General features: G+C 37.4%; 1 protein-coding gene across 5 annotated transcripts in view; it reads left to right on the top strand.

The window, feature by feature from the left end:
• The window catches only part of TTLL7 (tubulin tyrosine ligase like 7), a 169112-nt gene that overhangs the window by 105113 nt on the left and 49549 nt on the right, over window positions 1–14450 (top strand). For all 5 annotated transcript variants that reach the window (XM_069596124.1, XM_069596133.1, XM_069596162.1 and 2 more), the window contains exons 14-15: window positions 8171–8257; window positions 12934–13132. In XM_069596124.1, the coding sequence (XP_069452225.1) occupies window positions 8171–8257; window positions 12934–13132 (286 nt within the window). The remainder of the gene's footprint in view (window positions 1–8170; window positions 8258–12933; window positions 13133–14450) is intronic.

Genomic DNA, 14450 nt, shown 5'->3' with positions numbered 1-14450 from the left:
TTTTAATATTTGTTCTTTGTGTTTGATCTTTGTTAACTTGATTAGTATGTGTCTTGGGGTGTTTTGCCTTGGGTTTATCCTGTTTGGGACTCTCTGTGTTTCTTGGACTTGGGTGATTATTTCCTTCCCTATTTTATGGAAGTTTTTAACTATTATCTCCTCAAGCATTTTCTCATGGTCTTTCTTTTTGTCTTCTTCTCTGGGACTCCTATAATTCGAATGTTGGAGCATTTCATATTGTCCCAGAGGTCTCTGAGATTGTCCTAATTTCTTTTAATTCGTTTTTCTTTTTTCCTCTCTGATTCGTTTATTTCTACCATTCTATCTTCTATTTCACCAATCCTATCTTCTGCCTCCGTTATTCTACTATTTGTTGCCTCCAGAGTGTTTCTGATGTCATTTATTGCATTATTCATTATATATTGACTCTTTTTTGTTTCTACTAGGTCCTTGTTAAACCTTTCTTGCATCTTCTCAATCTTTGTCTCTAGGCTATTTTTCTGTGATTCCATTTTGATTTCAAGATTTTGGATCATTTTCACTATCACTATTCAGAATTATTTATCAGGGAGATTCCCTATCTCTTCCTCTTTTGTTTGGTTTGGTGGGCATTTATCCTGTTCGTTTACCTGCTGGATATTCCTCTGTCTCTTCATCTTGATTATATTATTGTGTTTGGGGTGACCTTTCTGTATTCTGGCAGTTTGTGGAGTTCTCTTTATTATGTAGTTTCCTCGCTGTAGATAGGGTTGTATCAGTGGCTTGTCAAAGTTTCTCAGTTAGGGAAGCTTGTGTCAGAGTTCTGGTGGCTGGAGCTGGATTTCTTCTCTCTGGAGTGCAATGAAGTGTCCAGTAATGAGTTATGAGATGTCAGTGGTTTTGGAGTAACTTGAGCTGCCTGTATATTGAAGCAGAGGGGTGTGTTCCTGTGTTGCTGGAGAATTTGCGTGGTATGTCTTGCTCTGGAACTTGTTGGCCCTTGGGTGGTGCTTGGTTTCAGTGTAGGTATGGAGGAGTTTGATGAGCTCCTATCGATTAATGTTCCCTTGAGTCAGGAGTTCTCTGATGTTCTTAGGATTTGGACTTAAGCCTCCTGCTTCTGGTTTTCAGTTTTATTTTTACAGTAGCCTCAAGACTTCTCCATCTATACAGCACCGATGATAAAACATCTAGGTTAGAGATGAAAAGTTTCTCCACATTGAGGGACACCCAGAGAGGTTCACTGAGTTACATGGAGAAGAGAAGAGGGAGGGGAGAGTTAGAGGTGACTAGAATGAAATGAGGTGGTATCAGAAGAGGAGAGAGCAAGCTAGCCAGTAATCACTTCCTTATGTGCGCTCCACTGTCTGAACTGCTCAGAGATGTTCATGGAGTTATACAGAGAAGAGGAGAGGGAGGAAGGAGACAGAGGTGGCCAGGAGGGTAAAAGAGGGAAATGAAAAGGAGAGAGACAGATCCAGCCAGTAACCAGTTCCCTAAGTGTTCTCCACCGTCTGGAACACACAGAGATTCACAGAGTTGAGTAGAGAAGAGAAGGGGGAGGGAGGAGACAGAGGCAACCTGGTGGAGAAAAAGGAGAGTCCAAAGGAGGAGAGAGTGGTCAAGCCAGTAATCTTGCTCTCAAGTAAAAATGGGTACTGAAAATTGTGTTTTTAAAGGTACAAAATTGATAACAAATACCAAAAAGCAAAGATTAAAAATCTAGAGTAGATGTTGGATTTTCAAAAATACAATATTAAAGAAAAGAAGAAAAAAAAAAGTCACAAGAATTAGTTAAAAAAAGCAACAACAACCACAAAATATATATATATATATATATATGGCATTTGCTTTAAGAACTTAAAAGTTAAAAAATGTTAAAATAAAAAATAAAAAAAAAGGAAAAAGAAAAGAAGAAAAAACCAAAACAAACAGAAAAAGAATGATCATAAAAATAGTAAAAGTATATCTGGGACTTTCTCAGGTGGTGTTGTGGGCAGTGTGGGGTCAGTTCATTTTCGGATAGTTCCTTGGTCTGGCTTATATTTCTTAAGATCTATACTTCCAAGGCAGTTCCCTCTGTTTTAGCTTCTTCTGTTTGCTGGTTTCTTCAGTGTCTGTTTTCTGCCCTGACACAAGGGGGATGGTGGTGGACACTTTTTTTTTTTTTTTTTTTTTTAGGCTCACTTGTTCAGTCGCACTGTGGGGAGGGAGGGATGCTGCAAACAAATAATACTGGCATGTGCTTGTAGTGTGTCAGCCACGCTGGGCCTGTGCCCGCTCACGGTGCACACCGCTCAGGCTCTAGGTTGCTCTGCCAGGAACCGTCTGAGGCTGGCTCTGGGCTGCATGCATCTCCCCGGTCTAAGCCGTTCAGGCTCAGGCACTCAGGTAGTCCTCAGAGGTGCAGACTCAGTTGGGCCTGCGTTTTGTGCCCTTCCCAGGTCCTAGCAGCTCGGGTGTTTGGCGAGCGCGGTCACTGCGACTTATCGCATTTCCTGTCCCTGCTGCTCAGTTTTCTGGGTGTACATCTGGTGCCCCTTCTTAGGCAGATGGTGACTGTCTAGAACCCCAAGAAGTCTTAGTTAACAAAGAAGCTTGCTTGCAGTTTGGAAGTTTCTCTGGGGCTGCGATTGCCCCCTTCCAGCCCTTCCAGCTCTGGCTGCCTATCACCGGAGGGGGATGGTCTGCAGCTGGCTAATTCTGTTCCGTCCTTTGTTCTGTGCACGATCCTGGCAGTGTCTTATGTTAGAGTTTTTCACGTGGTAGCTATCTCACAGTCTGGTTTGCTAGCCCAAGTTAGTTCGCTCTGGTTGCGATCGGTCATGCCGCCGAAAAAGCACTGCAGTCCGCACCTCCCTGCCCAGCCCCCGCTTGCTAGTGGCAGATGCAGGCATCTGCGCTGCTTCTCCGCTGGGGGAGTTACCGTTGGGCTAGTAATCTGTTGCTTTTAATTATTTATTTATTTTTCCTCCCTGTTATGTTGCCCTCTGTGCTTCCAAGGCTCGCCACAGACTCAGGAGCAAGAGTGTTTCCTGGTGTTTGGAAACTTCTCTCTTTTAAGTCTCCCTTCCCAGGACGGAGCTCCCTCCCTACCTCTTTTGTCTCTTTTTTTCCATCTTTTATATTTTTTCCTACCTGTTTTTGAAGACAATGATCTGCTTTTCTGGGTGCCTGATGTCCTCTGCCAGCATTCAGAAGTTGTTTTGTGAAGTTCACTCAGCGTTGAAATGTTCTTTTGATGAATTTGTGAGGGAGAAAGTGGTCTCCCTATCCTATTCCTCCACCATCTTAGGACCACCTCTGATATGATTTTTTTAATTGATTTATTTTTTATTGAAGGACAATTGCTTTACAGAATTTTGCTGTTTTCTGTCAAACCTCAACATGAATCAACCATAGGTATCATAATATGATTTTTTCTCAAAAGAAATTACAGTATGCATCCTTTAATCATAATAATTTACCCTGAATTGATATTTTACTACTTCATAGACTATATAAGGACCATATCAGTTTAGTTTCATTTAGTGTCTCCTTCCAAAGTTTGTGCTGTTATCATATACTTTACTTTTACATAAGTTGCAAGCCTCAAAATGTATTATTGTTACTATTACCTAAGCGTTCAGTGATTTTAATGTTTCCTATATAACTTCTCATGTTTACTTACATATTTACCTTTTGTGTTCTTCATTCTATTGTGCATATTCATGCTTTTGACAAGGTTTGTCTTCCTTCAGTTTGAAGAAGTCTATTATTTCATGTTCCTTGTAGCATGAGTGTAGTGGTGATGAGTCTTCTGCTTTTTTTTGTTTGTTTGTTTGTTTTTCTTGGTTTTGGTTTTTGTCTGCAATTGTCTTTTATTTATGCCTTTACTTAAAATTGTAGTTTGAGTATAAAATTCTATGTTGGCGCTTCTTTTTTTAAATCCCAGCACATCTGAATGTAATATGTTGTTGTTGGGTTTTTCTCCTGGCAGCCTTTTTCTTTATTTTCAGAATTTTGATCTTGATGTGTCTGTGGGGTTTTTTTTATTATTATTCACACTGCTCATAATTTTCTTGACCTCTTGAAGCTGTAGATTCATCTCTCTCATTGGTTTCCTTTTGTTTTTCCTTCAGATTTTTTGCTGTGCTATTTTGTATATTGTCTCTTTATGGGACTCTCTTGCACAAATTAGATTATTTGACAGCATCTCACATACAATTGGCCTTCTGTATTCACAGATTCTGCATCTGTGAATTCAAGCAATTGTAGGTTAAAATATTTGGAAAAAATTTCAGAAAGTTCTGGAAAGCAAAGCTTGAATTTGGCATGCTCCAGCAACTACTTTCGTAGCATTTTATTTGTAACTATTTATATGGCATTTTGGAGAAGGCAATGGCACCCCACTCCAGTACTCTTGCCTGGAAAATCCCATGGATGGAGGAGCCTGATAGGCTGCAGTCCAGGGGGTCGCTAAGAGTTGGACACGACTGAGTGACTTCACTTTGACTTTTCACTTTCATGCATTGGAGAAGGAAATGGCAACCCACTCCAGTATTCTTGCCTAGAGAATCCCAGGGATGGGGGAGCCTGGTGGGCTGCTGTCTGTGGGTTCGCACAGAGTTGGATACAACTGAAGCGACTTAGCAGCAGCAGTGGCAGTAGCAGCATATGGCATTTAGTTTGTATTACGTATTTTAAGTAATCTAAAGCTGATTTAAAATATATAGGAGAATTTTTGTAGGTCATATGTAAATATTGCACCATTTTGTATGAGGAACTTGAGCATCTATAGATTTTGATATCTGCAGGAGGTTCTGGAGCCAACCCCCATAGATACTAAGGGACAAACTGTATCTTTGATATTATGTTCTGTTTTCCTTCTCTCTCTCTTTCTCTCTGTCCTTCAGTTTGGATGATTTCTATTGATGTGTCTTTGCTGAATTCGGTATACCAGTAAGGCTATCCAATCACTTCTTATATTTTTCAACTCAAGAATGTCCATTTGGCTTTTTGAATTCTGTTTCTCTATTAAAAGTTTGCATCTTTTATTCATTTTGTTTTTATCAATTTTATTTAATATGTATATAAGTTATTTTAAAATCCTTGTCTGTTAATTTTAACATCTGGATCATTTATGGACTTGCTTTTATTGATGATTTTCCCTTTTAATTGTGGATCACATTTTTCAGTTAGTTTGAATGTCCTATAATTTTCATTTATTCTACAGACATTGTTAAAAATCATCAAAATTGAACTGATACTATTTTGTTCAAAAGAAGACATTTATGTCTTATTTCAGGGTGCTAGGTCAAGGGATTGCTCTTTGAGGCAAAGAAAAGTTGAGCAAAAGCAAAAAAATCAACAGTGGGAACTGTATCAAACTTAAACGTTTCTGCACACCAAAAGAAACAATCAACAAAATGAAAAGCCCACCTATAGAATGGGAGAAAATTTTTGCAAACCATATATAAGAGAAAGAGTTAATATCTAAAATTTGTAAAGAACTCATACAACTCCATAACACACATACAAATAAACAACTTGGTTAAAAATGAACAGAGGGACTAAGTATAGACAGCTTTCCAAAGAAGATATTCCAGTGGCCAACAGGTACATAGAAAGATGTTCAGCATCCCTAATCATCAGGGAAATTTAAATCAAAACCACAGTGAGATATCACCTCACACTTGTTAGAATGGCTATTATCAAGAAGATTAGAGGTAGCAAGTGTTGGAAAGAATGCAGAGAAATGGGAACTCTTATAATCCATTGGTGGGAATGTAAATTTGTTCAACCACTAAAGAAAATAATACAGAAGTTCCTCAAAAAATTAAAATTAGATCTACTATGTGATCCAGCATTTCCATTTCTGAGTATTTACGCAAAGGAAATGAAAACAGGATATCAGAGACAAATGCACTCCCATGTTTATTGCAGCATAATTCTCACTAGCCAAGTTATGGAAACAACGTAAGTGCCTGTCAGTGGATGAGTGGATAAAGAGGATGTGGTGTGTATATAAATGGAATATTACTCAGCCATGAGAAAGAAGGAAATCCTGCTATTTGTGACAATGTGGATGGACCTTGAGGACATTATACTAAGTGAGATAAGTCAGACAGAGAAAGACAAATCCTGTATGATATCACTTAGATATGGGATCCAAAACAGACAGAAGCATAACACAAAGAGTAAAATGGTGGTTACTAGGGCTGGGGTATGGTGGAGTAGGAGAAATACTGTTTAAGGTTACAGTCTTGTAACTAGAAGTAAATAAGCCCTAGAGATCTAATGCTCAGTAGAGTGAATATAGACAACAATATTGTATCGTAATTATCAAACATTACTTAATTATCTCAGTCTCAAAAAAGAAATGATCATTATATGATGTGACAAAGGAGCTAACTATTACTAAAACAGCAATCATGTTAAATGTATAAAGGTATCAAGTCAACATTTTGTCTCCCGTAAATTTACACAATGTTATATGTCAAATATATTTCAACTAAATATGAAGTAAGAAAAGAAAAAAAGTTGAACTGAGGCTCAGGCTGCATTGCAAAAGGTTTGCTTTAGTTTACCTATGGTTTCAAGCACCTTGTGCGTGATATCTATTCAGTCGATTACAGGCTTCATTCTCTACTGGTATCTAGTAATTTCAAGACTATAGAGAAGTGTTTCTGGTTTTCTATCCATGCCTCTATCCTCCTATTCCACTATATACTCAGCTAAAATTGCTGTTGGAGAGGCAGAAGGTCAAGAGAACCAGGTCTGTGAGGCTCTTCTAGGTGTCTCACTAGCCCACATGACATTATAAAATTCCACTAGATTCTGTTTATCCTTGCAGAGTCTCTATGCTTATTATAGACCTAATCTCTGCTCAGGGAGGCCTGGCGTGCTGCAATTCACGGGGTCGCAAAGAGTCGGACATGACTGAGTGACTGAACTGAACTGAACTGAACTGAATCTCTGCTCAACTGTTGAGCTTGACAAATGACCCCACAGTGGAAAGTGGCCACTTATCTCTGCTCACTTAGGGAACACTTTTCCCTCTCTGGTATAATTCCTTTTACATTACATTTATCCATAGTTTTCTGATGTCTTAAAAAGTATGATTACTTAGTTTATCATCTTTTTTTAGCTGTTATGATGAAAATATTGTCTATATGACCTTATTTCTCCTAACAAAAGTGGAACTCCTTACTTTTTAACTGTTGTGTACTGCTGTCTTTAGAATTCATTGTAGGATTGTTGTTTAATCAAAGCTTTATAACAAGAATCTTTTGGTATTTTAATAACTAAATCTTAGGTTGGGATGAAGAGTGACCTTTTTAATGGATTTCCATTGCACAGTGAGATTTCTAGTTTCTTTTAACCCCCCTTTAAAAAAAAAAGAAACACAAATATAAATCATAAATATATAAGTGAAGATATGGTATTTTATATGTTGAATAAATAATGAAAGCAGTTGACTGTGCCACTTTTTAGTATAGCTATTATACCCCTGTTGCTCCTGTGTTTTCATAATGTTACCCTTTGACTTCAAAGTGACTCTTGAAGAGTATAAGAGAAGATAATTAGGCTTATAGAATGAAAACCTTTCATAAAGTTCTAAAGATGTTCTTGTTCAATAGTTAAAAATTTGAGTTTCATTAAATTGTGTTAGTTACCTAAATACTAACATTGGATTGTTCTAAATGAACCTATTAGGCCAGTAGTCAGTGTTCTGTCTAAAGTTGTAATTTTATTTTACACTAATCAATATGGAAATGATTGATGAAATTGTGGTCTAGAGAAATCAGAGTGAACTTTTAGAAATTTTAAAGTATCCAATAGGCTAATTTATTTAAGTATTGTATTCCAAGATCTTTTTTTTAAACTTTATTTTTCTTTGCATATTTATTTTTTATTTTTTAAAATTTAAATTTATTTATTTTAATTGGAGGCTAATAATTTATGTTTTCATAAGGATATATTGTTTATGATTATCAATACATAATATTTTCAGCTTGGTACTATTGTTATTACCAGATTTTAGTGAAAGTTTTTTCAAGAGTTTGCCATGATCCTTTATTTCTCATTTGATCTGAACAATCTTTGTTAAATAGTTTTCAGAATCTTTACTGTACACCAAGACTGATGAACTTGGAAAAATTCTGGAGTCCATTAGTGATCATGATTTTAATTAAATTTTTTTTTTAAGGAGGAAGACATTTTGGATCTTCTGGAACAATGTGAAATTGATGATGAAAAGCTGATGGGCAAAACTACCAAGTCTCGAGGACCAAAGGTACCTTCTCCCTTACTTCCTATCAAAGTAGACTCTTCTATGGACAGTTGATTTTCTTTTCATTTTTCTGACTCTGTGAATGACTGATGCCACTTTAAAGAAACTTTGTGGACTATAGAATTAGATGACATTATCTTGTATTTAGGAGAAGCTTCATTTTGTTAGTTCTTCTCGTTTTCTAATTCTATCCTTAATCAAGTGAAAGCCCTAAGAGTCAGGGTCAAATGAGACCTAGAACTGGTACCATCATTATATACTCGGTACTAAGCTTTCTTTATATCTCCAGACATATAATTTTCAGAGATGTGTAGCATTTTAGATAGGACAAATCATGACTCTAGAGATACTAATGAGGAACCCCATTTTTACTAGCCCTGCAATATTAAATTTGTGTAAGGTAAAACAGTTAAAGTTTCTAAGAATACATAGAAATCTACCATGCTGGCAGAAATAGGCAAGTGTTTGCTCTACCTTCATCTGCTCTGTACTTCATCCACATGTTCTTTTGTTATATGTCAAAGGCTTTGCAAGTAAAGTAGGAAATTTGAATTCCTAAAATCTTGGAAAGATTTTCATTTCACTTTTTTTCCGCTTTACATTTGAGCTGTACTGAAACTATCACTTCATCCTCACAGATATCCTGCTCTGTCATGCATTCATGATTTTTGTTACATGCCTGGAATGTCTGCTTATTAAAAAAATTATTGATTCACTGCTTGATTGACTAAAGTCCCCCTCCTAATCCAGCTGCTGTTGTGAAATCTTCCCCACATGCCTCTTATTAGATCTAGACCTTCTGTCCTCTCCTTCTAATGCTGTAACACAAATGACACTTTTATAAAACAGTTGCGACAAAAGATTGTATATTTGCCTTAGTATGAGCTTGTGAGTTCCTTAAAGATAGGAGGTATATTTCACCTTTACACCTCTAGCATCTAGCATAGCATCTGGCACTTAGTAGCTTCTCAAAACCATTAGTTAAATTTGTTGGATGTGTCCACAGGGACCTTGTTGACTAGTGGAAGGGCAGATAGGTGAACCAAAAACCAAGGTATATTGTGGCAAGTACTGCAATTAAGAGGGTGAGAAGTGCTACAGCAACATAGAGAAGAAAGGGACTGGTAGACTATGGATGGCTTCATAAAGGAAGCACCATTTGAATTGCTTCTTGAGTAGTTCCCTAAACATACAAGAAGGGTAGAAAGACAGTTATGGTAGAACAAACGTGGAGATATAACACTGCATACAGTATTGGAAAAACAACAAGGAATTTGGTATGACTCAAGTGAAAGATTCTTGGAGAGTAAATGGGTACAAGACGAACCTGGTGAAAGATATGTATCTGGTGAAGACCAGAAACATGAATGTCAGGCATTGTTCTTTTGAATTATGTGCTCTCTATTAAAGAACTGTAGATAGTTCTAAATGTTGTTGATAATTCCTTTGGAACAAATATATTTTTAGAGTATGAGTAAAAGTGAATACCTTCATGTTATTGTTTCATTTGGGAAAATATAGGGAAGTTTCTAAACTTTTTATATTAATTATTTAGCAATTTGGCAAACCAGATGTGAGGCAACCTGGGTGCGCAATATTTGTGGAAGATCCGAAAATACAAAGGCTTTAGGTCACCCTTCTACTGTCTTATAAGTTTGTTTAACTTTGTCAAATAAGACTTATCCAAATAAAAATATTACCTCCAAGAGGACAGAATTCACACTGTGTATTTCTCAACCCCTCTTATTCCAGGCAAATAGTAGGGGCTAACAATGGTGGCACTAGGGATAAAAAACCCGCTTGCCAATGAAGGAGACATGAGAGACACACATTCAATCTCTGGGTTGCGAAGATTCCCCTGGAAAAGGGAATGGCAACCCACTCCAGCATTCTTGCCTGGGGAATCCCATGGACAGAGGAGCCCGACAGGCTATATATAGTCCATGGGGTTGCAAAGAGTCAGACATGACTAAAACAGCTTGGCACATAGCACAGCACAACAATGTATTTCTTGAAATGAAATGAAATGATTGATTTCTGTAGTTATTAACACTAGAAATATTTTGAAGTACTGAAAGTTGCATAATAAATCTGAAATAAAAGTACTTTAAAAACTTCTAGCATCCTGTACACCGAGGGTCTGGAGTGTCCTAAATTTCAAAATGGCCTTTCCTTTTTAGAGGGATGTTACCACACGCCAAATATTGATTTCCAGTGTATTTACTGGTAGAATAATTGAAAGTATTCAAGGTTAAATGAAACTGGTACTAGGAGAAACAAAGTTTCAATTATTTAAGAATATAAGAAATATTAATTAGCTATTAAATACATAAAGGTATGCTTATTCACTCAGTTGTATATACATAAATAATATCACATAAAGTATTATCATTGTTCTTCTGTCAAGTAGAATGTATTTGGTATTTGTTTTATTATTCTTTATACCATTTATATATTTTTAATATGCAACCAAGTTCGTAATACAGTTGGACATAAAATGAATGATATGGCTTATGTTAGAACTCAATACCAGTTTACAGATTTCATTTTGTAGTTAAGGCACTGTTTGGAGTTTATTTGCTATGACTTCTTATTAATTACTGCTTAAACAATGTGTTTTTAACTAGTCCCAAATGCATGTATGAAACAAAGATTTAGCTGTCCATTTCTGTTTGTGATTCTTTGTGGACTCAAATAACTCATTATGTAGTCAAGTTCCTTAAGAAACTTTAAAGCTGTTTGCCTACTTGAAGGAAGGTACTACTAGCAAGCTTCATTGTGCCATTGTTTCTTCTGGGTATGCTACAACACTTCTGAAGAAACATCCTTTCTCTAGAATTCATATTCCCCAAGACTATCAAAATGTTTGATGATTGTGTTACTGGTAAATGTTTTTCTGTGTATCCCTTTGAACATTGTTAGCTCTCAGTAAATATTAGACTATCAAAAGAAGAACGTATCTTAAATACGAGTTGGTATTTTAGTATATTAAATTAATTCCCTGCTTTCTTTTTCATCCTTTGCTAAGACAGCGACTTTAAGACTGTGCTTTGGCTTACTATGTATTCTAGGCACTTTGTGAAATGCTTTTTCTTTCTTTATCTTTCCATCCTACACTGCTACATGAGAGGACATACCCCATTTCCATGAAATCCCAGGGTAACCAAGGACTTCATTACAGTGTATGCTAACATCAAAACATTTTTGTTTGATTTAACAGAGAACAAGAAACTAGTATCCAACTGCACGAACCTTCCCTAGCAGGAATAAGAGGCATATAGCACATTTAATTGTCTCTTAAAATGACTAGGTTACGAAACCGTGTTACTCTACTTGGCTGTGCACGTTCTTTCTGAAGTGAAGATGTTCCACTTCCCTTGCATTTTATTCCTTCAGCTGGCATCATTGGAAACACATTGACTGCGAGATTCAGCAACAAGTGATTCTGATAGAGATACTGGAACATGATATCATGGCATTTTGAATCTTTACAAACTTATCCATCTACATAGCACTTATTTTCTTAAAAAATTATGTAATACTGAAGTTTTTTATATTATATCTCCTTTTAAAATGTAGTGTGGGCAATGAAAAGCAATGTTGTTCCATTATGACCAGATCCTATGTGTCAAAGGTAGGAATCCTCCAAGAAAAGACATGAGCCAATTTGGAACGTGGAAACCTAACTAAAAATTTTGTTTCTTAAAGTGTCCATAATGAAGTTAGACATGTGAGGAATATCTTGCTTCTTGTTGCACACTATTCAAATGGATAGGCTCATAGACTGTTTTTAGATGTGGCCTGTTTTGTTTATAGTGAATTATCTTACTTACAATGGCTTATCGGACTGCTGCCTTCTTATTTTGTTTTTTGCCTCTTTTGATTTTTTTTTTATTCCTTCTCTCCTCTTCCGTTCTCTCTCACAAACTCACATGCATGCATACACATATACACATTTACTGAGCGACTTTGAACATTTTGTTGGTCAGCCTCTGAGTCTTACTCTTTGCAACCCCAGTGGACTGCAGCACACCAGGCTTCCCTGTCATTCACTATCTGCCGCAGTTTGCTCAAACTCATGTCCATTTAGTTGGTGATGCCATCCAACCATTTCACCCTCTGTCTTCCTGACCTCAATCTTTCCCAGCATCAAGGTCTTTTCCAATGAGTTGGCTCTTCACATCAGTGGCCAAAGTACTGGAGCTTCAGCTTCAGCGTCAGTCCTTCCAATGTATATTTAGGGTTGATTTCCTTTAGGATTGACTGGTTTGATCTCCTTGCAGTTCAAGGGACTCTCACGAGTCTTTTCCAACACCAGAGTTCAAAAGCATCAATTATTCAGCACTCAGCCTTCTTTATAGTCCAACTCTCACATCCGTACACGACTATTGGAAAAGCCATAGCTTTGACTCTATGGACCTTGGTCAGCAAAGTGATGTCTCTGCTTTTTAATACACTATCTAGGTTTGTCATGGCTTTTCTTCCAAGAAGCAAGCGTCTTTTAATTTCATGTCTGCAGTCACCACCTGCAGTGATTTTGAAGCCCATGAAAATAAAATCTGCCACCTTTTCCACTTTTTCCTCATCTCTTTGCCAAGTGGGAAACTAGAAATACTAAACTAATCATGTGCGTAAGACTTTCTGAATTCTAACGAAATAAACATTTCCTTCCATTTTAGCCCCTGTCTTCCATGCCTGAGAGCACCGAGATAATGAAAAGACAGAAGTACTACAGCAGCGATAGCAGCTATGGCAGTAGCAACAGCTCTTCAGAATCCGACGAAAATGAGAAAGACGAGTACCAAAGCAAGAAAAGAGAGAAGCAAGTTACATATAATCTTAAACAGTCCAACCACTACAAATTAATCCAACCATCCAGTAAGTTAAATTCTGCTAGCTTAGTTTTTACGTGAAAAAGTATGGACCGGAAATCACTGAACTCAATAAAAGACCTTGGGCCAAATGAACCAATCTGTGTGAGGAGACCTAGATTCTACCCCACTTCCTTCCCCAGCAAGACCTCAGTTAGGTCTGGATCCCACAAACCCTTTCGGGGTCTGCAAATGGAAAACAAAAGGGGTTTGACTTAAGGATCTCTGCAGTCTTTTGTTCCATATTTCAAAGTCTTCGTTACGTCCTAAATTTCTGCATGAGTCTTTGACACTGTGCCTCATGGTTGGTCTGCTGATGGCATTCTCTTGTAAGCCCCAATATCCTCTCATTCCGTTCCCCATTCTGTCATTTGTTTTGTTTTATATTCTCCCCTGTTTCAAAAAACGTGTGTGTCTCTCTAGGTATTTGACTTGAGTGTATCTGTGAGCCACACAACTGTGAAAGAGTTGAAGTTTTGTTCCCTCTCATTTTCATCATGGGTAAGCACTTCAGTCAGGACTTCAGTGTTCAGGAAGTATTCAGGAGAAGAACCAACCAGCTCCTCTGTTTCCTTCTTTCCTGCTGCCGTTTTCTGCTTTCTTCCTTTATTTCTTTCCCCATTTGCTCTCTCTCTCATTCCTTTTTCAATCCCAGATGTCCAGTGTTGTGTCTGTGATTCCTCTTTCATCCCCAGATGTCCAGCTTGGTGTTGGTGTTGCCCAGGCTCAGTCGGATACCCCTTCCTGATGTTGTCTGCAATGCAGGACTTCTCTTAGCCTCTGTCACTCATCTCTCTGACTGCCTTGTCCTCCACTGTCCCAGAGCTCCACAAAGGGGCTGGTTCAGTCACTCAGTAAACACATTTCTGAGCCTCTGCTGCTCTGGCTCCAGCAATGGCTTACTATGGTAGTTTCCTGATAAACTCGGCCACCCATATTTATGGGAAAAATGCATAAGCAATGCAGAATTAATATATGAAGATTTTTAATGATCTTTCTTTTACTTTCAAATTATTCCATAAAAATACTTCCTGTCTTTGAGAGCGTGTATGTTTTGAGGGGAAGTAGTGTATTACATTTCATTTTTTATTTACTCTTTTAATGTATGTTTATTGAGCACCTGTTTCAGAGTTTGTAAACTCTTTTATCCATTATTTCCTTTATCTTAAGGACTCCTTAAGTACTTTCAGTATGTCTCTGTGTAAGTATGGCTCTGTTTCTCTTTTGGAAGCTGACATTGTTCTGCCCAGATTTAATTGGTTTTGGAGCCCCTTTCCTATAGGCTAATGTGTATATCCCTAACAGCATGAACTGACAGAGGATGG

This window comes from Ovis canadensis, chromosome 1 (genome assembly GCF_042477335.2).
Source record: "Ovis canadensis isolate MfBH-ARS-UI-01 breed Bighorn chromosome 1, ARS-UI_OviCan_v2, whole genome shotgun sequence".
Taxonomy (NCBI): domain Eukaryota; kingdom Metazoa; phylum Chordata; class Mammalia; order Artiodactyla; family Bovidae; genus Ovis; species Ovis canadensis.
This window is presented reverse-complemented; position numbering and strand designations above follow the sequence as displayed.